The sequence below is a fragment of the Lepidochelys kempii genome, chromosome 5, assembly GCF_965140265.1.
Source record: "Lepidochelys kempii isolate rLepKem1 chromosome 5, rLepKem1.hap2, whole genome shotgun sequence".
NCBI lineage: Eukaryota > Metazoa > Chordata > Testudines > Cheloniidae > Lepidochelys > Lepidochelys kempii.
In genome coordinates, this window is record NC_133260.1 from 35581522 (window position 1) to 35608194 (window position 26673).

The 26673-nt window shown below is 43.3% G+C and overlaps 1 protein-coding gene across 3 annotated transcripts in view; it reads right to left on the reverse strand.

Moving 5' to 3' along the window:
* Positions 1-12278, reverse strand: part of SLC38A9 (solute carrier family 38 member 9) — a 69840-nt gene extending 57562 nt beyond the window's left edge. Inside the window, exons 1-2 of one of the 3 annotated variants that reach the window (XM_073343949.1) lie at positions 11998-12278; positions 885-1032 (exon numbers count right to left, since the gene is read on the reverse strand). In XM_073343949.1, coding sequence (XP_073200050.1) covers positions 885-1032; positions 11998-12214 — 365 coding nt within the window. In that variant the 5' untranslated portion in view covers positions 12215-12278. The other 2 variants (XM_073343950.1, XM_073343951.1) reach the window with 2 other exon arrangements.
* Positions 12279-26673: the final 14395 nt, after the last annotated feature.

The window sequence follows — 26673 nt, forward strand, 5'->3', positions numbered from 1 at the left end:
CCAGCCAGTCCCAGTTCTCCCTCTGCACTCCAGCTCTTTGTCAGACCTGTCTCCATTCCCCCCACATCTCCAATTCAAAAGTTTCAACATTTTTATTTTCCAAAAAATTCAGCCTGAGGCAATTGGACACCCAGCATGGAAAATTTCAGCCTGACTTGTTTGGCAAAATTGTAAACAACTGAAAAGTCTTAAAATGGGGATGTCAGACAGCCTTAATGTGTTACAAGCCCCCCTATGATTGTACTAAGTATAGCTGACATGCTGCCATCACTTCCCTAAGAATGCTGCAGGATTGCCTATTTCTGAAGCATAATGACTTTTGGAGACCCTCCAAACAGCATGTCACAGTGGGTTCCCTTCCTATATGCACACTCATGCATATTTAAACTCGTATGTGCCTATGAATTCATATATACACACACAGCATTTATTTATATACCTGTATGCACACAGCCATGCAATCTCTTGCATACTTGCACCATTTAAGTCTGAGGTTTTAAATTTTATAAGATAAAAATTTTAATAGACATGGGAATCAATATGTACTCATTCTATCTATTCAGTTTAAGATAGATTTGGAAAGCGACCAATATCTTTTCTAACAAGTTCTCACATATAAAAGGATAGGAATCCTGCACTACCCTCCCTGAATTGTCAAGTTTTCAGCCAACTCATTAGAGACTCCTAATCCTAGAAAAGGATAAATATTTATAACTTAGGAGGTATTTAAAAATAACACCAAATGACACACAGTAGGATTTTTAGTTATTAAAATAACCAGACCAAAAAGGTTTGGCTTTTATCTTTATTGAATTATTCTTTTAAAGGTAAAGATAAGACAAGTCACTATCATGATCACTGTATAAGGTTAGAGTGCCCCATACCTCTTGCATTTTAGGTCTGCTGGATCAAACTGAACGTTCATGATTCCATAATCTCTTTCATCACCTCCAACAGGGATCAGGAGAGGTTTGGTATCCTCTTCCATATTTGAAGAATGCATTTCTTCTAGATCCTGTAAATTATTCTGACCTAAACAAGTGAAACAAGAGTATTATAATTAGTAATTAAGGTCCTGGTCCTGTTACAACTTTGGCATGGGCAGAAGCCTGCATGCATATAGAGGCCAGGTGGTACAAGGCAGCCAGAAAGCCAACTTAACAAGCTACCTGGAAATTCCCCTTTCATAAAAGGAACTTGGTTGGTGGTGGATAGCAGGCATAGTGTCTCTACAGCATGCTACTGCTTCCAGTGTAGGGATGCAGCCAGAAGATCAATATTCTCCAGCTGCTGGAACAGCCATGCATAAATTAAAGCACCCTTGTGGAGGACTAGACTGGTCCCTCCCTAGCTGGCCTCAGAATCCAGGAGCCACAGCCACCATTCCTCATCTTTCCCAGGTGAAAATCAGACCCACAGCATTCAAATTAATGTTAAATAGGGTGACTTCCTTCTAAGCTTCTGTCCTGTTCAAACTTTTATAACATGGGACTAACTTCTGTTCTCAAGCTTACACTGGTGTAACGGAAGTAAATTCACTGATTTCAATGAAATTACTTCCAGTCTGCAGCCATGTAATTGAGAACAGAGTTTATCCCATTTGGTGGATTAAATGCTTTGTTTCATTCCACTATTGCAAACTTCCCAGAAAATACATCCTAAAAGTCTTTCCAAAGACAACAGTGCACAAAGATTTCTTGTATATTTCCCAAAATAAAGATCAGAAATCCTGGTGGAGCACAGCCCTCTATTTAGGGCCTTCCAGCCAAGAATCTCAAAGCATGTTGCAAATCCATTTTGTTTTTTTAGTTCCCATGAACAGGCAAAGCACTTACGAAAAAACATTACTCCCATTCTCTGAGTGTCCAGTATCTGTCTCCTCCCCAGCCTTCAATCTAATCTAAGACCACATCTAAACTAGAGACCTTACAGCATGTAAGATCTCCAATGTAGTAGCTCTGTGCTAACAGGAGAGAGCTCTTCCATCAGCATAATTAAACCATCCCCAACAAGTGGCAGTAGCTATGTTGGCAGGAGAGCATCTGCTGCTGACATAGTGCTGTCCACACTGGCACTTCTTTCAATGTAATTTGTCAGTCAGAGGTGTTTTTTTTCACACCGCTGAGCAACTTAAGTTTTACTGACAAGTGCTAGTGTAGATAACCCAAGTTTAACTGTCAAGAAGCTAGCAATTTATAGAGCACGCTACGTTGTGAATGTCTCACTTCAGGAAGGGTACATGGCAAAAGTGTATGATGTGTGAACTTGTGGTTGGAGATGGATGTTGCAGATAAAAAACCTGTTGGGTTGTCTGAGGATACAGTAAAATCTCTAAATTGTTGTGCTTGTGTGAGAATTATACGCTACAGAAATACCTGGGAAAGTTTACAATCTAAAGTATCCTAGGACTGCCTTTCAAAATGGAGGGGTAATCTTAAATATTTGAAGTTAATTTCCTCAATGCCATGGATAAGCTACAAAAGCATTAACCAGTTCAACTGTGCTACAAAGGTATTACCCTACATCTACAGTAAGAAAGTTTGGGCTTTGGTAGTATGTGTTGGCTAAGAAAACCTAAACTTGACCACTTTTCCTAGCCAAGCCAAAGTCTCAGACCACATAGTTTCCCAGGCTGAGATTAGGTATGGTGAACAGAAGTGGGGATTGAACTCCACATCCCCCCAACCCATAATTCAAGGGCCTGACTTGTGACTTTTGTCAACATTATATTTGTAATGGAAAAATCATACAGAAAACACAACCCTTTTAGGCCATCTTGAGGCATCCTAAACCAGCAGAAAAGGCACAAGGCATTTTCCCCCAGCTTTGGATCAACACTGCTTTCAGGTTAATAGCTAACCAAGGTGAAATGGGTTGTCTGCAATTTCTCTAGCTAACAACTGTTAGTTTTCTGTAGGTCACATCTGGACTGGGCTAAGAACAAAGACTAGAAACAGTATGTATCAACACTTGATAACTAAATGAAGGTGATATGAAGTGCCCACAGAAGGTGTGCAGTTGTCCCCTGCCCCCCAACAAATCCGGCCTAAGGCTGGGAAACTGGTAAAGCAAAATTTTCAAGAAAATCTTTCAGTACAAGCATAAAATCTATTCCCTCTTGCCATAATAAGTTGATACATTTACCATCCATCAGAGCAAATCATGGATGAATGACCAGAACCTTGAAAGCTGCTGAACACAGCTAAGCCACCTTTACATCCAATAAAGAAACTTATTTTAATAGCACTCACAAGCATGCTAGGCACCTGCCAGTACAAAAACCTGTTTCCCTACCCCAGTGAGCTTACAGACAAGGTGCTATGACTGCAACCAAGCAGTAACAAAGAGGAGGAAAGACTGGGGAATATCAGTGAATTTACACACAGCTAGCTTTTATTGGAAAAATAAATCAAATAAATGAGTAGAAGCTCTAACTGGCAAGCTTCATGTAGGCATTCCACACATACCTGGTCTTCAGGAGACAGTATGGCTTGAATGCATTTATGGGACAAGTGGACAAACAGCAGCAAAACTACTGTAATTGGTAAGGTGGATGGGAATGATATGCTAAAAGACAGAACCAGGAAGAGGTGGAGTTATCCAGGACATTGAAGGGTAAGTTTATCCTAACACTTAAAAGCAAATTTTCTATAAATAACACCTATGTCCATTTTCTGTCCTCTACTATTTTGTCTCTCACCCTCAACCATTTCTCTCTATTCTCATTTCCCACAGCCTCATATTTACAATCTCTCCTCTCATTTTCTGAATATTTGGTGACCCTCAAACTGCCCCCCCTCACCCAGGTCCTTGGTCATCTTCCTCTGGATTTCCCCAGTCCTCTGCTGCCAGTAGTACACTCTGGGTTCCTGGTTATCCCTCTGTACCTTCCTTGCCAAGGTCCTTGATCGTTTCCCCATCAAGATCTACTGCTCCCCCTAAGTCCTTGCTTGTCACCCCCCTCCAATGCCATCCCCACCTCTGCTGGGTTCTTTGTAATCACTATATAATAGATGAGCTGGTAGCACCATCTATTAAGGTTGCCCAACTACTCCTATTATATGATCCTATTTTCAGTTGCTTATAACATCCAGACTTTAATTATTCAGACTGAAATTTCCCATGTGGAGTGTCTGCCTTCTCAGACTGAAGGCTTTTGACTGAAATTCACAAACAGTTCAGCTGTTTTCAAAAATGAAGCTAAGGGAAAATGTTTTCCTTTTTACACAAGCTCTACACCCCCATGCTTTGGAGCAGGGATGTGAAATTTGGCAGGGCAGGGGAGGGAAGGAGAATGGTCTGTTTCAGGGATGTAACTCTTGCCATCACTGTGAAAATTAACACAAGTTTGGCCAAGTTACAAGCCTTAGTGGGGGAAAAAAATCTCATGAGCAGAGACTTGTTAAAGCTTCACAACTAAATTCTCTGAAGGGTCTGCCTGTAGTGGGCATGGTCCAGGCTGAGCAGGAGAACTTCCTCTGTAACTGCAGCTCCATGCTGCTATGGGCCATGTTGAGGCCAGGCTCTGGCACTGAGAGCAGGGCGTTCAGGTCTTCTGTGCTTTTGCAGGGCACAGGCAGTCTGGAGGAGGGTGCCTGATTCAAATGCAGTGAGGTTAAGAGTTGGACTAAAGGCGTGGAGGCAGGGAGAATACACTGGGACAAGGAGCCTGCAGGGAGCCACAGTGAGATTCAACAAGAAGACCAAGGAGGGAGCCTGGGACTAGGAGCCATTGAACATGGGGACTGTGGGCAGATGGGGTTGGCTGGGGGGAAGGGAGAGACTTAAGTGCTTGATTTTGTACCTTAATCTCTTAACATAGGTTTTTGTGTGTCCACAATCTGAACACCTAACAATTATAATCACTGTATCTACTCCCCCAGCCCCTGGTATCTTGAGTTCTTCTCCCCAGGTCCTCTATTTGCCCACCATCCACATTCTGCCCTTCTTTCTAGGTCTTCTATTCTCTATCCTCTCATCCCCAGGGATTTGTTTTCTGTCATCCCTTTTCTCTCTTCTGGCATGTCACTGCAGCCACTGGTAGGAACTAGGAGAAGAAAGAGGAAAGGGGCTAGGAGAGGAAGGCTGCAATAAACATTCTCCTGAGCCTACAATGCTACTTGGAGGGCTGAGGGAAGAAGCACTGCACCTGGGTTCAGTTCATTGCTTTCTGTCTTCCCTGCAGCAGGCAGTGTTGAAGTGACTGGCCACATCTCCCTCTCCCATGGGTTGAACTTTCCCCCTCATATGAAGTTAATATTTGAGTTTGGATGGAAATGTTAGTCTCCCCGGAGGGTAACTTCAGTACTATAGTTAAGGGATGTCCCTTTACTTGATACTTAAAGTTGGGATTCTGAAAAGTACTCACACCTGCCTAACTTCTTCCAATGAAGTCTACTCCCACTGAAGTCAGACTTTTACAATAAAGTTAGGCCAACACTGAGTGCTGTTGGAAAAATCCCACCCTGAAATCCTCTGGTCCATATCCAATAAGGAGCTAAATGTAAATATATACATCTAGGAACAAAGAATATAGGCCCTGCTTACAGGACAGGGGACTCTATCCTGGGAAGCAGTGACTCTGAAAAAGATTTGCACGTTGTGGTAGATAGTCATTCAGCTGAACATGATTTTTCAGTGTGATGCTGTGGCTAAATAAGCTAATACTGTCCTGGGATGCATGAAAAGGGGAATCAAGTAGGAGGAGAGGTTATTTTACCTCTGTGTTTGGCACTTGTGAAACTGCTGCTGAAATACAGTGTCTAGTTCTGGTGTTCAGTTCAAAAAGGATCTTGATAAATAAGTTTCAGAGAAGAGCTCGGAGAATGATTAAAGGATTAGAAAACATGATACTCAAGCAGCTCAATCTATTTAGCTTAACAAAGAGAGGATTAAGGGGTAACTTGGTGACAATCTGCAAGTATCTACCTGGGGAACAAATATTTAATAATGGACTCTTCAATTTAGCGGAGAAAGGTACAACACAATCCAACAGCTGGAAGTTTTAGAAAAATTCAAACTGAAAATAAGGCATCAATTTTTGACAGCAAGGGTAATTAACCATTTGAACAATTTACTAAGGGTTGTGGTGAATTCTCAGTCACTTATTGGATATCTTTCTTAAAGATCTGCTCTGGGAATTATTTTGGGGAAATTCTATGGCCTGTGCTATATAAGAATTGAGATTAATCAAAATGGTCCTTTCAAGCCTTAGAATATATGAATAAGAAGCACTTGACCAAGTAAAAGGTCTCCAGTGAGCTTCATGTAAAGAATCCTACATTGTAATGCAAATGTATAACTCTCTACCATGAATATAACACAGGTCAAGTTGCTTGTCCTATATTAATCATACAGTTGTGCTTTATTTCCTTGAGGTGTAGGAAGTCAAGCTTTTTCACCCACACAACATGGGTGGAGAGGATGGGCCGATGTCTTCAAACAGATTTAAATACGTTCCAGCTAAACTGGCTTCTAACAGCATGGACAGGGCCTGACTGCTAGAAATACCCAAATCATGCTAGAATAGTGATCATATATTGGTGTCCTTTTTTTTAAAGCAGCTAGGTTTTTTTTTAAAACCTAAACCCTTGAATTCTGTATACAAACACAGTTCTAACATGGTTTGGCCTTCTCCACAGTGAATGGCAGAACCATGAGATTTGTCTGTCTATATTATGAGTTTAGCCATATCAGCCATGGGACACAGTTAGAGGTCTGTGTACTAATTTATTTTGTTTGTAGCAGGGCTGGGATAACCATTTTAAAGAACTGTTTCTAGGGTTACAGGTTTCTAGAGTTACAGCCTTCCTCTAGACCGTGTAATATTGTTCCCTAAGATGTTATCCACAGCAGACACAACTGTTAGAACATAGACATCCAATCTGTCACACAACCACACATTGGAAAATTAGACTTAAAGGCCCTGTCTTCCTTAGAGAACTCTAACAACAAAATTACATTAACACTGGGTTACTCCTGAGGGAATTCTGCACTACTGCACAACTTTGCAAAAATTACTGTTGGGCCTGCAGAATTTCCTCCCCCCTGCCTGCCCCAGAAATGGTCTGCAGAACTGTTGCCCACCACTAGGGGCCACTGGACCCAGCAGAGCCCAGCTTGCAAATAGAAAACAAGGTGTGTGGGGGGCGGAACTGGAGGGTTCCCAGCAGCTGCAGTTCCCAGCATGCCCTGAAGGAAGGAGGCAGCATGCAGGAAACTCTGTGCAAGCCCAGGACCCAGCATTAGGCTTTTTCCCTTTGGATCCCTGGGCTCTAGGAGAGTAGGGTCTGTGAAAGTCTGGGCTGGGGGGGCACAGCTGTCCTCTGGAGGGGAGCATGTGAGTGTGTCTGGGCTGGGGAGGAAGGGAAGGAGATGTAAGCGTCTGGGTGACTGGGCAACAAAATGGCAGATGCATTTATCAACATGAAATTTCAAAGAAATGCACACTGCAAAACAATCCCAACTATACATATAAAATGATGGGGTCTAAATTAGATCAAGAAAGACCTTGAAGTCATGGTGGATAGTTCTCTGAAAACATCCACTCAATGTGCAGCAGCAGTCAAAAAAGCAATTTAGGAATCCTTAACAAAAAGGATAGAAAATAAGACAGAAAATATCATTGCCTCTATAAAAATCCATGGTAGGCCCACATCTTTAATACTGCATGCAGATGTGGTCACCCCATCTCAAAAACAATATTGGAAATGGAAAAGATTCAGAAAAGGGCAACGAAAAATTAGTAGGGGTACAGAACAGCTGCCGTATGAGGAGAGATATGACTGGGACTTTTCAGTTTGGAAAAGAGATGACTAAAGGGGGATATGGGGAAGGGTAACCACCTTTCTGTATACAGTACTATAAAATCCCCCCCAGCCAGAGGCAAAACTTTCACCTGTAAAGGGTTAAAAAGCTAAGATAACCTTGCTGGCACTGACCCAAATGACCAATGAGGGGACAAGATACTTTCAAATCTGGAGTGGGGACGGACAAAGGGTTCTGTCTGTGTGATGCTTTTGCAGGGAACAGATCAGAAATGCAGCCTTACAACTCCTGTAAGGCTGCATTTCTGATCTGTAAGTAATCTAGCTAGAAATGCGTGTGTTCCTTTTGTTTAATGGCTGGTAAAATAAGCTGTGCTGGAGGGAATGTATATTCCTGTTTGTGTCTTTTTGTAACTTAAGGTTTTGCCTAGAGGGAATCTCTGTTTTGAATCTGATTACCCTGTAAGGTATTTACCATCCTGATTTTACAGAGGTGATTCTTTTACTTTCATTAAAATTCTTCTTTATTGTTCTTAAGATCTAAGGGTTTGGGTCTGTGTTCACCTGTACCAATTGCTGAGGATTCTTATCGAGGCTTCCCCAGGATAGGGGGTGTAGGGCTTGGGGTGGGGGGGAAGGGGATATTTTGGGGGAAGACATCTCCAAGTGGTCTCTTTCCCTGTTCTTTGTTTAAAATGCTTGATGGTGGCAGCATACTGTTCAAGCACAAGGCAAAGTTTGTACCTTGGGGAAGTTTTTAACCTAAGCTGGTAAGAATAAGCTTAGGGATCTTTCATGCAGGTCCCCACATCTGTACCCAAGAGTTCAGAGTGGGGAAGAAACCTTGACAGAGGTCTATAAAATCATGACTGGTGTAGAGAAAGTAAATAAGGAAATGCTACTTACTACTCATAAAACAAGAACTAGTGGTCACCAAATGAAATTAATAGGCATCAGGTTTGAAACAAACAAAAGGAAGTATTCCTTCACAAAACACAGTCAACTTTTGGAACTGTCAGAGGATGTTGTGGAGGCCAAGACTATAACAGGGTTCAAAAAAGAACCAGATTAATTCATGGAGGATAGGTCCATCAATGGCCATTAGCCAGGATGGTCAGGGATGGTGTCTCCAGCCTGTTTGCCAGAAGTTGGGAATGAGCCACAAGGAATGGATCACTTGATGATCTGTTCTGCCCATTTCTTCTGGGGCACCGAGCATTGGCCACTGTCAGAAGACCAGATACTGGGCTAGATGGACCTTCAATCTGACCCAGTATGCCCGTTCTTATGGATGGGGGTGGAGGGGGTTTAGTGTCTGGGCTGGAGGGGGGTAGGGGAAGAAATAGGAACTGGACTGTTGTAAGGATTTCTTTAACTTTCTATTCCTGGGGGAATTTTTGTGTTACCAACATACATGCTGACAGCTATTTTGAAATAAAACACCGAAGTAATTGAAACTGGTGTGATTATGTAGTGTTTTGACAAATAAAATTTGCAGAATTTTAAATTTTTTCAGAGTAGCAGCTGTGTCATAAATATAAAGGGAAGGGTAAACACCTTTAAAATCCTTCCTGGCCAGAGGAAAAACCCTTTCACCTGTAAAGGGTTAAGAAGCTAGGATAACCTTGCTGGCACCTGACCACAATGACCAACAAGGGGACAAGATACTTTCAAAGCTGGGGGGGGACAAAGTCTGGGTCTGTCTGGGTGATGCTTTTGCTGGGGACAGAACAGGAATGGAGTCTTAGAACTTAGTAAGTAAGCTAGCTAGATATGCATTAGAATATGATTTCTTTAAATGGCTGAGGAAATAAGCTGTGCTGAAAGGAATGGATATTCCTGTCTTTGTCTTTTTGTAACTTAAGGTTTTGCCTAGAGGGATTCTCTGTTTTGAATCTAATTACCCTGTAAGGTATTTACCATCCTGATTTTACAGAGGTGATTCTTTTTACTCCTATTCAAATTCTTCTTTTCAGAAACTGAATGCTTTTTCATTGTTCTTAAGACCCAAGGGTTTGGGTCTGTGATCACCTATGCGAATAGTGAGGATTTTTACCAAACCTTCCCCAGGAAGTGGGGTGCAAGGGTTGGGAGGATTTTTGGGGGGAAAGACATTTCCAGACAACTCTTTCCCAGAAACCCAGTTAAACGTTTGGTGGCAGCAAAAGTCCAAGGGCAAAGGGTAAAATAGTTTGTACCTTGGAGAAGTTTTAACCTAAGCTGGGAAAAGTAAGCTTAGGAGGTTTTCATGCAGGTCCCCACATCTGTACCCTAGAGTTCAGAGTGGGGAAGGAAACTTGATAGTCAGTATCCACAAAAAGAACAGGAGTCCTTGTGGCATAAGGTGCCACAAGGACTCCTGTTATTTTTTTAAAAAAAAATTTGGCACAGAATTCCCCCAGGAAGTAACTGGTGAAACTTAGTGTTGAAAAATGGAGCCAGAGAGGTGTATTCATCAGTTCCCACTATTACAAAAGTTCTTGCAACTGTGTTTGTTAGCAACAGTTTTGTAACACTCCCTAATGTAAAAAGGCTCAACTATGGTTTCTCCAGCCATTATGAACAAAGCTAAAATATCAGAACTACATTTTAAAAACCTATTTAAGGCATAAAGAAAAGGAGTACTTGTGGCACCTTAGAGACTAACCAATTTATTTGAGCATGAGATTTCGTGAGCTACAGCTAAAGCTCATGCTCAAATAAATTGGTTAGTCTCTAAGGTGCCACAAGTACTCCTTTTCTTTTTGCGAATACAGACTAACACGGCTGTTACTCTGAAACCTGTATTTAAGGCATGTCTTTTTAACACAGTGCAAGCGTGTCTTGATACTTTGGCCCTAGAATGTTTGGTTGGATTTTAACAGTTTAGCTAGGAAACCAGTTTAAGCACACTAAACTCAGTTCTTTAACCAGTATTTTCATTTGGCTGCAAACCAATCATAGACTGCCTAGCCTACATAAATAAAACTTATTTAAACATTTTATAATGAAAGAAACTGTAGTTTTTAAATGTTAATGACCATATTTGAAATTAGCACAATCTACTCAAAGGAAACTGAACTAACAACAAAATGACGAATCTTTCCTACTCTTAACTAAACCACTTCATGCCATCTCACTGACCACAAAACAGAAGCGGACTATCTTGCTAAAATATACTGGATTGGTGAAAGACAATACTAAATAAAGACAGTGCAGACTCCAAGTAAGTGCATCTGGAACAAATCAATAGACACGGCAGTTGTCAACCAATATATCTTAACCTAAAAGAAAATTTGAATGTGGAAATGACTTAATATTTACAAAAAACAATTCAAGCTTTTGCAGATATTACTGGATAGTATCTTCAAATATTTTTGCAAATTACATTCAATTAAACAGTTATCTTGTCCAGGGACTAACTCAAAGTTGTACCAACTCCTTCATTAGGATGAAGGGGAATACTAGAACAGGGACCACCTGGATTCTAAGGTTGAATTAAACTCATCAATATGTGTTCTGTTTTAGGGTCTGAGGTGACACAGAGCCATACACTATCTGCAACCTGGAGGCTCCAGAACAGCCCACTTCCTTTAAACTTTCCAATCCAGTTCTTACATTAGTAGAGGATGTTATCAATCACTTTAAGCTGGCTGTACCAGTTACATTTAGAATTAGTTTTATTATATGATAAAGAGGACAATTATATTCATTTTCTTTACAACAGCACATATGATCTCTACAATGCTGTCACAAAAAAGGGCTGTGTTGAAAATGGGGCAGTTCCATAACAATGTATCAGAGGGTATAAATCAGTCAGGTCAAAGCAGTGCAACACTTTATAACCATCCCAATACATGCTGTACCGATCATCAGTGCAGACAGATCTATAATTGGTCAGTTATAAACCATACAACCTATAACTCTCTACAACTTTGTGGCGATATCCTAGTTCATTCCCGTTTAAAAAGGCTTCAGGAGGAGTACTGCTTTTTATAAGTACTTAGTTTCCAAGCTTTATGCCCTAGCTGTCATTTCCCTTTGATACAAGATATAATCTCTCACCTAACTTGCCAGATAGTCACTCTGAATAGTAAAGGTGGCCGTCACTTGAATCGCAGCAGGCAAGAAAGAGAAATAGAGAGCTAGGCTGAAAGCGTGGCCCCACTGAGCTCAATGGCAAAACTCCCATTAACACCAGGGGCTGGGGCCAGCATTAACAAGATGTTCGTCTCTACGGCGCTCTTCTCACCCCCAAGGCGGGAGCCCCAGATCCAGGGCTGCCTGAGCTCCCCGTGAGCGGCAGCGCCCGGCCCAGCACAGAGCGGTACCTTCAGCAGCCGGGACCTAGCCGCCTCCGCCGCAGCTCCTTCGCGCCCGGCCGGACTCTTCAACCCCATGCTTCGCCGGCACAAACAGGAAGGGCGGGGCGGCTGCCGGGGAGCGGGACTGGAGCCTATAGGGCGCATGGGCTCGGAAGTTTTCCGAAGCAGGGGAGTCTCAGGCGAGCGAAGGGGACGTTTGCCTGCTGCGGACTACAACTCCCAGAGAGCCTTGCGTCAGGCTCTTCGGGGGAGGGCAAATCGCAGCCTAGAGCGGCTGCCTGTATCTCCCAGAGTGACTTGCGCAATAAACCCTCTTCTCCCCCATCCGCGCTGAGACCTCTTACCAATCCCAGCGGCCCCGGGCTGTGTCCAGGCGCGCACGTGCGGTGTGTCCACCGTAACGCCTCTTTGCTGTTGCCTCCCGCAGACGACGGAGAAGGGTGTTTTATTTCGATCGGGTTAGCTCAAGCCACTGTTTAATTTGAGGGACCCTACGCTGGACCCCCCTCCATGCTTAGGGCCAGTGTTGACGCAGTTTGACACCCGTAGCTCGATTGTAGAAAGGTTGAGGTTTAGCCGTGCTAAAGTCAAGCTGAAGGCATTAAACTCTCCACCCTGGTGTTTTCAACAAGTTAAATTAGCGGAAATGAGCTAACTTTATTGGGGAAAAAAGCAGCTTTTCTCAGTGCTTAATGGTCTGGGGGAAAAAAAAGGGGGGGGGAGATCTGTCTCATTCTGTTAGCAGTCGTTTTGAAACAATATATAAAGTGTGCTGCTCCACAGCCCAGCTTGATTTTTAAGGGGCCCTTGTTCTCCTTCCCCCCCCCCCCACTTTATGCCCTGTCTTCTTTTTTTTTTTTAAATCTACAGGTAAAGTGTATTTAAGCCCAAGGTAGCTGGTAGAGCTGAAGGGGGTTGGCTCTAATGAAAAGGGTACCCTGGGCAAACATGTATTGTGGTGCCCCTGGCCAGGGTGCTAGAACAATGTTTATAATAGGGGTGCTAAGAGCCATTTAAACAAACCATAAACCTTGTATATAATGGAAACCACTTCAAGCCAGGAGTGTGTGGCAGCACCCCTGATTCCAGCAACTATGCTCTGGCCCCTACCGGCACCCCACTCCCCCCTCCATTGCCCTGACCCATACAGCTCTCCCCATCACCTCTAGGCCCTGCTGTTCCCTCCCCCCAGCTTAATTTGCAGTGGCTGGGTGGCCAGTGCTGAGTTTTGGGGGAATGTGCATGTGAGAGAGAGAGAGAATGAGTGTGTGTTGCAGGGAGTAGGTATGAGAGAGAGAATGTGTGTTGGGGAGAAGAGAGCATTGTTGGATCATATTAAAGAAGTTCTGTATTAAAATCACAAATGAGTTTGATTCCCCATAGTTCAAATTCCAGGGTATTACTAATTAAGAGGTCTCTTGGTTTTTGGTACTGTTTCTCTCCCTCTATGTGTGAAACTTGCAAGCTGCTAATTGTGTTAGTACATTCTAAGACAGTCTGTTCTCAAAGCAATTCACAGAGAGAGAGACTCAAAGCAATACTCTAACAACAGAAACAGCACCCAGAGACTCCCTGCCCTTTTGTTGTATTAACAATTGTGATTAAAATAGAGAGAGAGGATGTATGTGGATGGATGCTTGGTGTGGATAATAACTGAATGATCAGGGAGGTGCCAGCCTAAGAATCCAGTGTCCATCAGCTGAAGAAGGCGTCAAGTGGAAATAACCAGAGGACCCCCCGCGGAGGGCAGACTGGAATCCACCCAACAGCCTCAAGAATGGGAGAACCAAAGAACAAGATAACATCTTGGAGCCGTCAGGAATGTGCTATCTGCTGATTGATTCAGCAACAGCATGATGAAGCAATTCCCATAGACTGGCATAGGAAGAAATTCCTATAAAAATAGACTCTAAAAAGTGAGAACTTTGGGGTCTGATTCTGCAAACCAACTTCCAGGAGCATCAGATGAGCATCTGACAAGGCCCTGCTCCCTCCTCATGTCCAGGCCACCTGGCCAGTGGCTTGGCATGAGCAACTCTAAGGCTGGTAATTATGATAACAACCTTGCAGAACCTGTGTGTGTGTGTGTGTTTGTATGAATGAATGTGAGAATAAATATGAGATTGAATGGAATGTTATAGCTATAACTAACTGCTTACTATGATTCTTTCTGTATTCACAATAAATGTGGTATTTTGCCTTTTTCCCTTTAATAAGATCCTGCTGGTTTTTATTTTATTGGTATAACAGCGTGTGCCTGAGTGATCACTGATCATGTCAGCATGATCAGGGAGCCTGAACAGCAATGCCGGCCGCTTCCACCTCAGATCCAGAGACACCAGCACAAACACGCTCTCCCTGTCCCCGACCCCAGCTCAGCGGAAATTGGGTATACAGGTAAAGGGAGGGAGACACCCCCACGCGCACACACTGTGCAGCAGACGGGAACCTGGTTCCAGCTCCTGAGCAGCTTGACCAGGGATGGCTCCATGGGCAGGGGGAGGGGGACAGGAGCAGCAGCAGATACAGATGGCAGTAGAGCAGGGCAGCAGGGGCACCCTTGCTTCAGAGGAGTCACCTGACTGGTCCACCTGCCCCCCTGCAGCTCAGTCCATCTGCCCTCTTCAGCTGCTGCTGCACCTGCCTGGTTGCCTCTAAGCCCAATTGACTGTTGGTAGGTCAGGTGGGTGTGAGGTACCAACATGGGCAGCGCTCCCTTGAATATCACACCCTCGGTGGGGACCCAGCCTGGACACCTCTAAGATCAGCCCAGGAAGCCTAGGCTTGCTCCGTGCTAAAGTAAAACTTTCCTTGGGTACGCTAGAGTTCTAGAATATGTTAGCATGTACTAGTTAACACACAAAAGCCCAGTTTTTTATCCTAGGCATTGTTTTCACCACAACAAAAAAAGCTGTTAGATAACTCACGTTCAAACATTCCTTATTTCATAGTGAAGACAAGGCCCTAGCCAAGATATACCTCTAGAGGCCATTAATTATAGTATTAGCAAGAGGGTTGCCAATTTTGGTTGGACCTATTCCTGATATCACTTGACATAATCTTTCATTCAAAATTAAGCTGACAATCCTGGAGGGTTGGCAAACCTAATTAGTCAGTGTGTGGGGCAGTTGTTAAGTCCCATGGTCGGGTGGCAGCAGCAATAATAGTAAGAATAACACATGGTGGAAAACTCAGTAATTCCCCTTGTGACTGGCATTTTCATGCAGAGAAGAAAATCTTTGAGTGGATTAGTGGGGAAAGGGCCACTTTGAAAACATTAAAGAAAAGTTTCTTGTGACTTTAGAGACAGTGAGATGTGCTCAATCCATAGCTGTGGAAGTGAGGTTACTTTTAGCTATCCATAGAAGAGCATCCATGGCATAGTCAGTGGGTGCAAGATTCTCCACATTCACAAATGTGCCTCAACCATGAGGGAGTATCTGCAGGTTTTCATGATAGAGTAATATAAATGCCAAGGACTATTGCTAGCACTAGTTCAGATGCATTGTGGTTGGCAAACAGGTACAACATATTCTAGTGTATACTAGGCTGGAGGCTGAAAGCAGGGGATGTTAATAACTATGTCTGTGCAGGCTGGGTCTTTCTCATGAAGAGGTTTGATTTTTTTTTTAAACAATTTCAACAGATTATATCAATGTTTATTTTTAAGCATTTTAAAATTGTTATTGATTTACATTTTTACAGTTTTACAAAAGTCTGGGTTTGAAGCATTTTTTAATTTTTATTGATTTTAAATTTGCACAGCTATGGGAAATCATGGGTGGATCGGCCAATAATTACTTAATGACAATAGATGCTGAGATTTAAGAAGTTCAAGCTTTAACTGTTAAAACACAAATTGTCAACATCACATGTCAAAATATATTAAATAAATATCCTTAAATCAAACTGTAATTAAGGTTTGCAAGAAACATTTCCTTACTAAGTCTATCTGTAAATTTCTGTTATTTGCAATGGCAAAATTTTTTCATTGGTTTGTGTGTGTATGGTGGATTGATGTTTACTGACATTGACTACATTTGCAGATGACACAAAGCTGGAGGAGGATTGTGATCACTTTGGAGGATAGAGCTAAACTTCAGAGGGATCTAGATAAATTGGAGAACTGGGCTATAGACAACAAAATGTAATTCAACAAAGACAAATGTAAGGTGCTACACTTAGGGAAGAATAAATAAATGCACAAATACAGAATGGGGAATAACTGGTTTGGCACCAGCACTGCTGATAAGGATCGGGGAGTTGTGGTGGATCACAACCTCAGCATGAGTCAACAATGCGATTCTGTTGCTAAAAAAGCAAATGCAATTTAAGGTTGCATTAACAGAAGCATAGCATGCAAGTCACAGAAGGTAACAGTACAACACTAGTCAGTGTGTGTTAGGCCTCAGCTGGAGTATTGTGTCCAATTTTGGTCACCAATGTATAGAAAGGAAAGGATGTGGAGAAACTGGAAAGTATCCAGAGGTGAGCAACAAAGAAGATCAAAGGGATGGAATGTAAGCCCTATGAGCAAAGGCTGAAGGAACTGGGTATGTTTAGTTTGGAAAAGAGGAGATTAAGGGCGTATGATAGTGGTCTTCAAATACTTGAAAGGGTGTCATAAAAAAGATGGAGAAAAGTTATTCTCTCTTGCCACAGAGGGCAGGACAAGAGGCAATGGATTCAACCTACAGCATAGCAGATTTAGATTAGATTAAAACTCAGGAAAAACTTCCTAACTATAAGAACAGTAGGCCAGTGGAACAGACTGCTGTGGGGGGTTCCTTCACTAGAGGTTTTCAAAAGGAGGCTAGATAGCTATGTCTTGCATTGTTTAGACCAGTGGTTCCCAAACTTTAACCACCTGTGAACCCCTTTCACTAAAATGTCAAGTCTCACGAACCCCTGCCTAAAAATGAATATTTCCATGGATTTTCTCCTTTACCTGAGTATAAATTATAAAAGCAGTGATCTTGGAAATATAAAATTTATTTTATGACATGCTTATTACACACTATTTATTATTATTATTTATCATTACAGTATTTTTATTACATTATGAAAACAGCAACACTCTTCCAAGATCTCACTTTCATAGTTTGTATCACTTTGAATAAGCCAGTTATAAGACAAGGCTCCTATGTTTCATCAAGGAGTATCAGATGTGAAACAGCATGAAGGTATTTAAGAAGCCAACTCAAAGAGTTCCCCTACACAAGCACTCAGGCCTTGAGCAGTCCAGGCAAACAACGCACATTACAACAAAGCTTAAACCTATTCTTCATAATAATTTTAAAAGCAATACTAGCTGCCTATTTAATTTTAAAAACAGCAAAAAATATCCACCTCCCTTTCCATTTTGTGTAAGGAGTCTTGAACTTTAAATCTCCTCAGTGTGAGATATGCTTGCTTTGATCTGCTTAGAAAACCAGGGGCTCCGGGCTGCTGGCCCTGTGCTGCCCGGGATTCCTAGGGACAGCTCTGGCCGCCATTAGGAAATTTTTTTCCGAGAACCCCCTGTAACATTTTGCGAACCCCAGTTTGGGAACTACTGGTTTAGACACAACAAATCCTGCATCTTGGCAGGATTTAGACTAGATAACCCTTGCAGTCCCTTCTAACCCCATCATTCTACTGTTAAAAATCTAATCCATCAAAGTCCACTTATGAGAAGACCAATAAAGGTCTCTATGTTACAAACTGATATGTCCACTGTGAACTGGAGACATACTACCAAAGTCTTCAGTCCTGCCTAATTATTGTTCCTCAAGGAGGTAGGCAGACCTGCTACCAAATCTCATTGTCTTGGATGAGTGTGTATAAATACTCCCTCATTATAAATTAACTTTAAAGTAGTGTCTAATTCTTCTTGAGGTTAAAAAAAAATTGTGTGTGTTCCAATGAGGTATTTACAAATCTTATCAAGGTTATAAGAGGAGCTGTTATCACCATCTATTATGAGTGTTGCCTTGTATTTCCCATGATAAGAACCTGTTTTCAGTTTCTTATAACTTTGCCAAACTTCAAGTGTTTGGGCTGAAGTTTTCCATGCCAGTTGTCTGTCTCAGGCGAACATTTTTTAATGTTTTAGCCAAAACAGTTCAGCCATTTCTGAAAATGAGTCTAGGGAATAACATGTTGTTTTGCCATATAAAAATTCTGGTAAACTTTTATTTGAGATACTCCAGCATTCCTATGCTTTGAAACAAAGACTCAAAATTTGGCCTGTGTGTCAGAGAGGCATCTTTTGCTGTTCTTTCAAAAATCCACCCAGATTTGAACAAGTTATAAACCTTTGAAAAAAGTCTCAGTTTCACATGCTCAGTAGAGACTTCTAGTTTAGCACCTAAAATACCCAGGGATTCCATCCAGGTCTACACTACACAATTTTGTTAGCATAGATATGTTGCTCAGGGGTGTGAAACAAATATTCCTCCCCTACTCCCAGTCTAGATGCAGATGTGCTGACAGAGTGCTTCTAGCAGCATAGATAATGGTTTTTTCTTTGGGGGGGGGGGCATAGTAGCATTACCATACTGACAGAAAAACTCCTTCTGCTGGCATAAGATTCATCTCCACTGGGGAGGGGGTCCTGCTGGTAAAGCTATACCATTATTGGTAAAGGATCTGTAGTGTAGGCCTCTATGTGTGCTGATTTCAGAGTAGCAGCCGTGTTAGTCTGTATCCGCAAAAAGAAAAGGAGTACTTGTGGCACCTTACAGACTAACAGATTTATTTGAGCATAAGCTTTCGTGAGACTGCCGGTATTCCCATGGTGCCACCAGGAGGCATACCCAGAGAGCACTAAGGAGAGTAAGCACCACAAAAAGCATCACCCAAGATAGCCAGAGTGATGGTGCCCTGCAGCCCTCTGATTGACTACGTGCCCTATTTAACTTCAGGGGTTGGCCTAGGAAGCTGCCTGGGCAACCACACTGATTTTGGTCTGCTGCCATGTCGGACTTTACTTGATCTCCTGGTATCTAGTCTCTGACTCTGACCTCTGACTCCAGACTGACTCTGATTCTTGCATCCTGATTCCAACCTGGTACTATCTCTGGTCTCCAACCCTGGCCTGACTCTTGCTTACAGAACCTGGCTCTTGCAATTCCTCCAACTCGTGCCTGATGACTACTGTCCCGGTGGGCAGACTTCAACCCAGCTGTGACCACTAGGCCAGACCACCTATGTCTTGGCCCCTTACACTCTGCCCCTTCACACATTCTACATGTAACAGGGAGGGAAAGGAGTAGGTTGGACAAATAATAATAAACCTTTTATAGAGCTATAATTTTTGGGTCTCTCTCTGCAGACTGAAGAAGGCCTAGGCTACGCTACAAATATAATGGAATCAGGTCTCATTTACAACATGATTAACTTTTTTAGCATGGACAGGACTTAACCATCTTATTGTAATGAGGCTAGTGCCTTGGTTGTTTCAACGTTACATTAGAGCATTAAAAAGATTTTTCTTTGCAACAATAAGGGAAACTGAAACTCAAGGTACTGCCAGAAAAGTGTTAGCAAGAACTTCCAGGCTGATCCAGTTCACTTCAAACCTGGGCTGAATCTAGTGCCCCAAGGAAATTTAATCACTGACCCCATTTTTTTTCAGTGACTGTTACTACTTTAACTTTTGGTGGTACAAAAGAAAAAGAGAAGTTGGATTGAATAATCAATTCTTGCATACTCAGCAGTGTGGTTGGAAAAGAGATGTGGGATAGAGGCTGTAGGAGTTATTCTAGACTAGAGCCTGTGAAAGGATCAAGGGTGTTTGCAGATGCCAAAAAAAAAAAAAAAGACTAACATGCAAAAAAACAAAACTGAGAACAAAGTTCACTTTTGATCACATATAAATTGTATCTCACTATCTAAATTATTATGAAATAAGGCAGTTTGAATTTGTATTCCAGTACATACAAAACTTGCTGTGCCTTTTCAGTGTTACAATATCTACATGTTTTTTCCTAAAGCATGCTAATTTTCAGCATTTTTTTATACATTATTTAGGGAAAAGCTGCTTTTCATGGGTCACATTTTCTTATGGACCAAGATCCATTTGGTGCAATTGTTAGGAGGTAAAGGGGCCCATGCTTCTTAGTTCACAGCTGTTCAAACCACTGGCATGAATTAAAGTAGCCTAAGGGCAGCTGGTGGACATCCCAGCTGGACAGTTACAGACAGATTTTGTCTCCTCTGCACTGCTTGATTGGTGCTATTGAACCTGATAATCAGTGACCGAGTCATGCCAGAACATTGGAATGGCATTCCAGCACTTTTTTTGAGTGGCAACATGGCATTCTTGTACTTCTGACCTGCCTCCCTGTTCCTGAAGGAGAAGAGGTGGAAGAGGCAAGTGCAGCATTTCGTCTGCTCCAGAAGAAGAGATGGTCGCTCAGTAACAATCTCTCCTGCCCGAGCAGGTAGCTGTGTCCAGGGGGTGCCCCTCAGAGTTTGGACCCATCTTTCTTTCCGGAGCAGGGAGATGGGTCTGCGGAATTCTGGCACTCTTTTTTTTTTTTTTTTAGGACTTGAGCACTGCTGATTATAAAAGATAATCGGGCCCCATATTTTTATTTTAAAATTCACAATTTAGTATAAATCTGTACCCAAGAATAGATCTTATTTCAGAGCTTCAGGAAGCTTCACTCCCAGAAAACATCTCCTGGAACCTGTGCTCTGATTCCACTGCTTACATTAGGTGAGTGGTATTAGGTTTTGTCTACACGTGAAAGTTATATTGGCAGAGCTACGTAGGTCAGGGATGTGACAAAAACACCCCCCGCTTCCCCCCGAACAACTTAGTTATGCAGACATAACCCTCCAGTGTAAATTAAGCTATGTTGCCAGAAACTGCTTCCATCAACATAGCTAATGTCCTTGAGGGAGGTGGTGTTCCTATAGTGATGGAAAAACTCCCTCTGTTGGAGTAGGCTGTGTATACACTATGGGGCTATGCCAGCATAGTTATGCCTTGCGGAAATAGTTATAGTCTCCATAGTTTAGACATACCCTTAGAAAAATCCTGTCCCCGTCTGGTGGCTGAACTCTCTAGCCACATCTACACTTGAGTGTTTTGGTATTAATGACATTCAGTCACCATCTGGCTTCTGCTGAAGCAATAGTGAGACTTGTCTCTGTTAATGTAGTGAGGACAAAAATAGGTATGCAGGTAGCCTGGAAACAGCTTCTTGAAAATGCATATGACATGTACTTTGCTTGGCTAGCCTTTATAAATGTCCAGGAAATAGCATAACTGATGCTGCAGGGCTAGCAGCCTTTTTGGTTCACATATTATGCTTACTTCCTTGGGTAGGCACAAAATGGGACTATCAGTGCTATATCTTATATAGCACCAGGACAGTTTGGACATATTGCTTGCAAAGGCCCTCAGTAATTTCAGGAACTGACTCCTGGCAGGTGCATTATGTAATGGCCAGACACTGTGCCTGGCAGACCCTCACAGAAGTGCTTTATCTGCCACAGCTAAAACTGCAGCCTCACAGGAGCTATGAGCTGAAGTAAAAATTCCTCCCTATGGAGAAAACTCTTCAGTCTGCAGGGGACTCTGGTGGGTGTTGACCCCGGATCATCCCCAGAGCCTTCACTTCAAAAGGGGTCCAGTGGTGAAGAGGAGGAGGGGGGGAGGGGAGAAGAAAAAAAAAGCAGCCACCAGCAGACTCCCCCTGGAAAGGCTCCTCCGAGCAATTGGCCAGCCAGAGAGGTGTTCCCTAGTGCGGCCATCTCGGCACCGATCAGGGAGCTGCCCAGCCAGTGGGACTCCCCAGAGCGGCCACCTCCCTCAGCAGAGGAACCTCCTGCTGTGAGCTCAGCTACCGCAGGGTTGGGCACCAGGAAGCTCTGGAAGCTGAAACCTGAGAAGGGGCTTCCTGCTGTGAGCTCTGCCCTGCTCGGAGCTCTGCTCTCCACCTGGACAAGGGGCTTCAGTAAGCCCTGGGCTGCTCTGAGCTCTACTTTGGGCAACGACTGCACCGAGAGGGGACAGTTACCGTACCATCTCTAAAAGAGCGGCACAGAGAAGCCCTGCTGTCAGCTCTGCTTCTGCACCGAGACACCAGAGGTTTCCACCCTCATGCTCTGAGGCAATGCTACTGTCCGCTAAGGAAAGGGGACAGTTACCGTACCATCTCTAAAAGAGCAGCATAGAGAAACCATTTGGTACCAGATGCAACAAAACTCCCATCTAGGAAGTGTTCTGCACCTTCCCAACCATCGATACCAACTACAGACACTCCTCTGGGGTCCCACATGAGCCCATGGTAACACAGGTGCTCTGATATTCTGGAGACCTGTGGCCTCAGTACCCAGGAACAGACAATTACCATACTGTCTCTAAAAAAGTGGCACCAACAAACTTTTTGTACTGGGCAAAACTCTCATTTAGGGAGTGCTCTGCCCAACTATCGGTACTGACAACGTACCACGGACCCTCCTCTGTGGTACCAAATGAACCCATGGTACTGAATGAGCTCTGGTACCCTGGAGACCTGATGATTGGGGTAGAACCACAATCCCCATTACTTGGTACCAGGACCCCGGTATCGAGCATATCTCGGCACCCAGAATCGCTCTTAGCACTGGGCCGTATAGTGCCAATACCCCAGTCAGCAGCACCCTTACCCACTGATGAATCTGACACTGGCCAGGAGGAGATCATTCCCTGGCCCCTCAAGGTGGCCCACCACCACACTACAAGGGTCATCCCCAATTCCATCACACCAACCGCCCGTGCCTGCCTTCCTCTCTCTCCCTCCCAAGACCATATTGTAACTCTTCGGGCATATACAAGCATGTGATGCGACCGTCTCTGGTGTCTCTCAGGGAGAGTCCACCAGATGGTTTGCTACAGCCTGGCACCTGAGCCAGGGCAAGGAAAGCACCTGAGCCAGGACAGGAGAAAGCTTTTTCAGAACAGGAAAGAAGGGGGAAAAAAAAACCACCTGAAGAGGAAGCTACCTCTTCAGCACACTTAGTCTCATCTGGGAGAGATGAGGAGGTGCTGCCCACCCCTCATCACTAGGTGAAGATTTAAGAACTTTCTGGATCTTACCAAAAGGGTGGTAGACGAGCTGCAGACTCCCTTATAGGAGGTGGTAGATACACATCACAAGTTGGTGGAAATTCTGCACACTACCTTTTCATCTAGAACTGTCCTCCCAATTAATGAGCTGATTCTAGATCCTACCAAAATCATCTGGCAGCACCAGCCTCCATCGCACCAACCAGCAACAGAGTGTAAACAAAAACAACCCTACATTTCTACCCAAAGAGACAGACTTTGTTTTCAACATCCCCAACCCAACTCCATCATAGTAGATGTTGTGAATGCATGAAGCAAGCAACATAACGCCAAGTCAAATACATATGATTAGGCTTCACAAGATGGCTTATTCATTGACAACATTACTGTTTAGAGTCACAAATTACCAAACTGTCATGGCCAAAACAATTTTGTTAATCTTGGGAAACCCAGATGTTTTCGAAACACAAAAAGAACAGATTCAGACCATTCTTAGAGAAGGTCAGTTAATAGCCAGACCGGTCCTAGAGACACCACTGGATGTAGCTGTTACAGCTGCCCGCCCAGTCTCCATGACAGTGGTACTGAGGTGGTTTGTGGGGTTTTTTTTTTTGTTTGCTACACCTCTCTAGATTGTCCAAAAAGCTACAGACTTCCAATTTGAAGGGCCAAATTCTTTGCGGAGAAGACAGATTTTCTCTCCACATCCTGAAGGATTCTCAGACCACACTACACTCCTTAGGAATTGTCAAGGTTCCTTCCCCACTCTGAACTCTAGGGTACAGATGTGGGGACCGGCATGAAAAACTCCTTAAGCTTATTTTTACCAGTTTAGGTTAAAACTTTCCTAAGGTACAAACTATTTTACCTTTTGCCCCTGGACTTTATTGCTGCCACCACCAAGTGTCTAACAAATATATAACAGGGAAAGAGCCTGCTTGGAAACGTCTTTCCCGCCCAAAATCCTCCCAAACCCTACACCCCCTTTCCTGGGGAAGGCTTGATAAAAATCCTCACCAATTTGCATAGGTGAACACAGACCCAAACCCTTGGATCTTAAGAACAATGAAAAAGCAATCAGGTTCTTAAAACAAGAATTTTAATTAAAGAAAAAAGTAAAAGAATCACCTCTGTAAAATCAGGAAGGGAAATACCTTACAGGGTAATCAGATCCAAAACATAGGGAGTCCCTCTAGGCAAAACCTTAAGTTACAAAAAGACACAAAACCAGGAATATACATTCCATTCAGCACAACTTATTTTTTCAGCCATTTAAACAAAACAGAATCTAACGCATATCAAACTAGATTGTTTATTAGCCCTTTACAGGAGTTCTGACCTACATTCCTGCTCTGGTCCTGGCAAAAGCAACACAGAACAAGAGAACCTTTGTTTCTCCCCCCCTCCAGCTTTAAAAGTATCTTGTCTCCTCATTGTTCATTTTGGTCAGGTGCCAGCAAGGTTATCTTAGCTTCTCACCCTTTACAGGTGAAAGGGTTTTTCCTCTGGCCAGGAGGGATTTAAAGGTGTTTACCCTTCCCTTTATATTTATGACAGGAATCTACACTGTGGAACAGAAGAGAAGACATACCTCTCAACCACACCACAGATCACAATCTTCTCAATATTCACCATCTCTGTGCTGTTATGAGCCACAGCGTAAGAGGCCCAGGGCTCAAAAGTGAGAACAGTCTGCACCCCAATCCATGACCTCTCAAACTGCCTCTTATAAGCACTTTGATGAGTTGGTCGGGGGCCTGAACAATTATACCTTACAGCATCAGCTGCCATCTATACACCTGTCATGCCACTCAGAAGTCACCTTACCTTATTTCACAGCAGTTAGGACCAGCTCTAGAGAAAAGAGATTGATTTCTAGCTCTGAACCTACAGGGTGCCTACTTCCATATCTCAATACAACCATCATACAGGAGATTTCCTACTGCTTACCTTTGGGGAGGATCATTATAAGAACAGACTGCTCCACACAGGGTATTCTCCAAGGTTCACTTCATTGTAGTGGCATACTAACCCTGGTACAGTGACTGGACTTTATCAGCACCAACCTGATGCAGTATGAGTGAGAGTGTTCCTCTCGCTACCCACATTCACCACCCTGGGACATATGTCTCCCTAATATGCTGGGGACCTCACCTACACAACAACAAGGTTCAGGACAAATGGCCTTCCACAGAAATGAAGGCCACAGAAATGACCTTCCATATCACTCTTTTGGGGCTAAGGGCTGTCAGGAGTGCCTGTGCACAAACTTTGCCTTTCATCAAAAACAACACACAAAGGTTATGATGGACTTAATCTGACTTGTATATTTTGTATAAACTGCCAAGGAGTTGCCAGATCGCCCTCCCGCTGAAAGACAGCATTCAAACTTTGGAATTGATGCACCCATCACAATGTGCTCATCTCAGCTGTCTGTCTACAAGGGATACAGAACGGGACAACCAACAGTCTCAGTTGGAATTTTCTCATGACAACCAGTGTATACTCAATTCAAAGGTGCTTCAAGATATAGCGGGGAACCCGGAGTATGGATCTCTTCGCTACTTATCGGAACAAGAAAGGTCCTTGTTACTGCTCCAGGGCCGGCTTGGGGAAGCATTCACAGGCAGTTGCCCTCATCTTCCCAGAGGACAGGGCCCACTTGTATGTCTTTTCCCAGTTTCCTACTCTATCCAAGATTCTGTTGAAAATTCAGCGAAACAAAGCGAGAGTTATTGTGATTGCCCCTCTTGACTATGACGAGTCTGGCTCCCTCACCTGACACAGATGGCAATATGCCCTCTTGTTCCTCTGATGTCAGCCCATTCCTCACCTGTTTTCTCAAAACAATGGGCTGACCCTTCATCCCAACCCATGGGTCCTCCGCCTCCAGGCTTGGATCTTTCTTTGTTCCAAGGCTTAGAAGAAGAATGCTCTGACAAGCTGAAACACATGTTGCAGCACAACCATAAGTTGACCACTCCACATACCTATCTACAAAATGTAAATGACTCCAAGTTTGTACCATTCCAAATGGACAGACCCAACCTCATTTTTCCTCCCTCTGATTTTGCACTACATTTTAAACTCTCCCTCAGCTCCCTTAAGGTACATCTCATGGCGAAAATGGCTTCCCACTTGGAGTTTGCTCAACCACTAATGCGTAGATTCTTTAAGGGCATTGGGACTCTCTTCCCCCATGTGACACCACCCACTCCACCCTGGCACTTTAATCTAGTTCTCAGGGCTTGGACTAGACCTCCCTCCGAGTCCAGGGCAACTTGTTCTCTTTTACACCTGTCCATGACGACAGCATTTCTAATTGCCATCACCTCAGCCAGGCACATAGGAGAAATAGCGACCCTTATGGCACACCCATCATTCACGGCCTTTTTTTTTTTTTTTTTTTAAAGACAAAGTAACTCTAGGGCCATATCCCAAGTTTCTCCCTACTTTTTCTGCACTTTCCATATGAATCAACAGATCCATCTCCCTGTTTTTTCCTAAAACCACATTGTGACAACTGGGAGACAATTGTGCATATGCTAGATATTAGAAC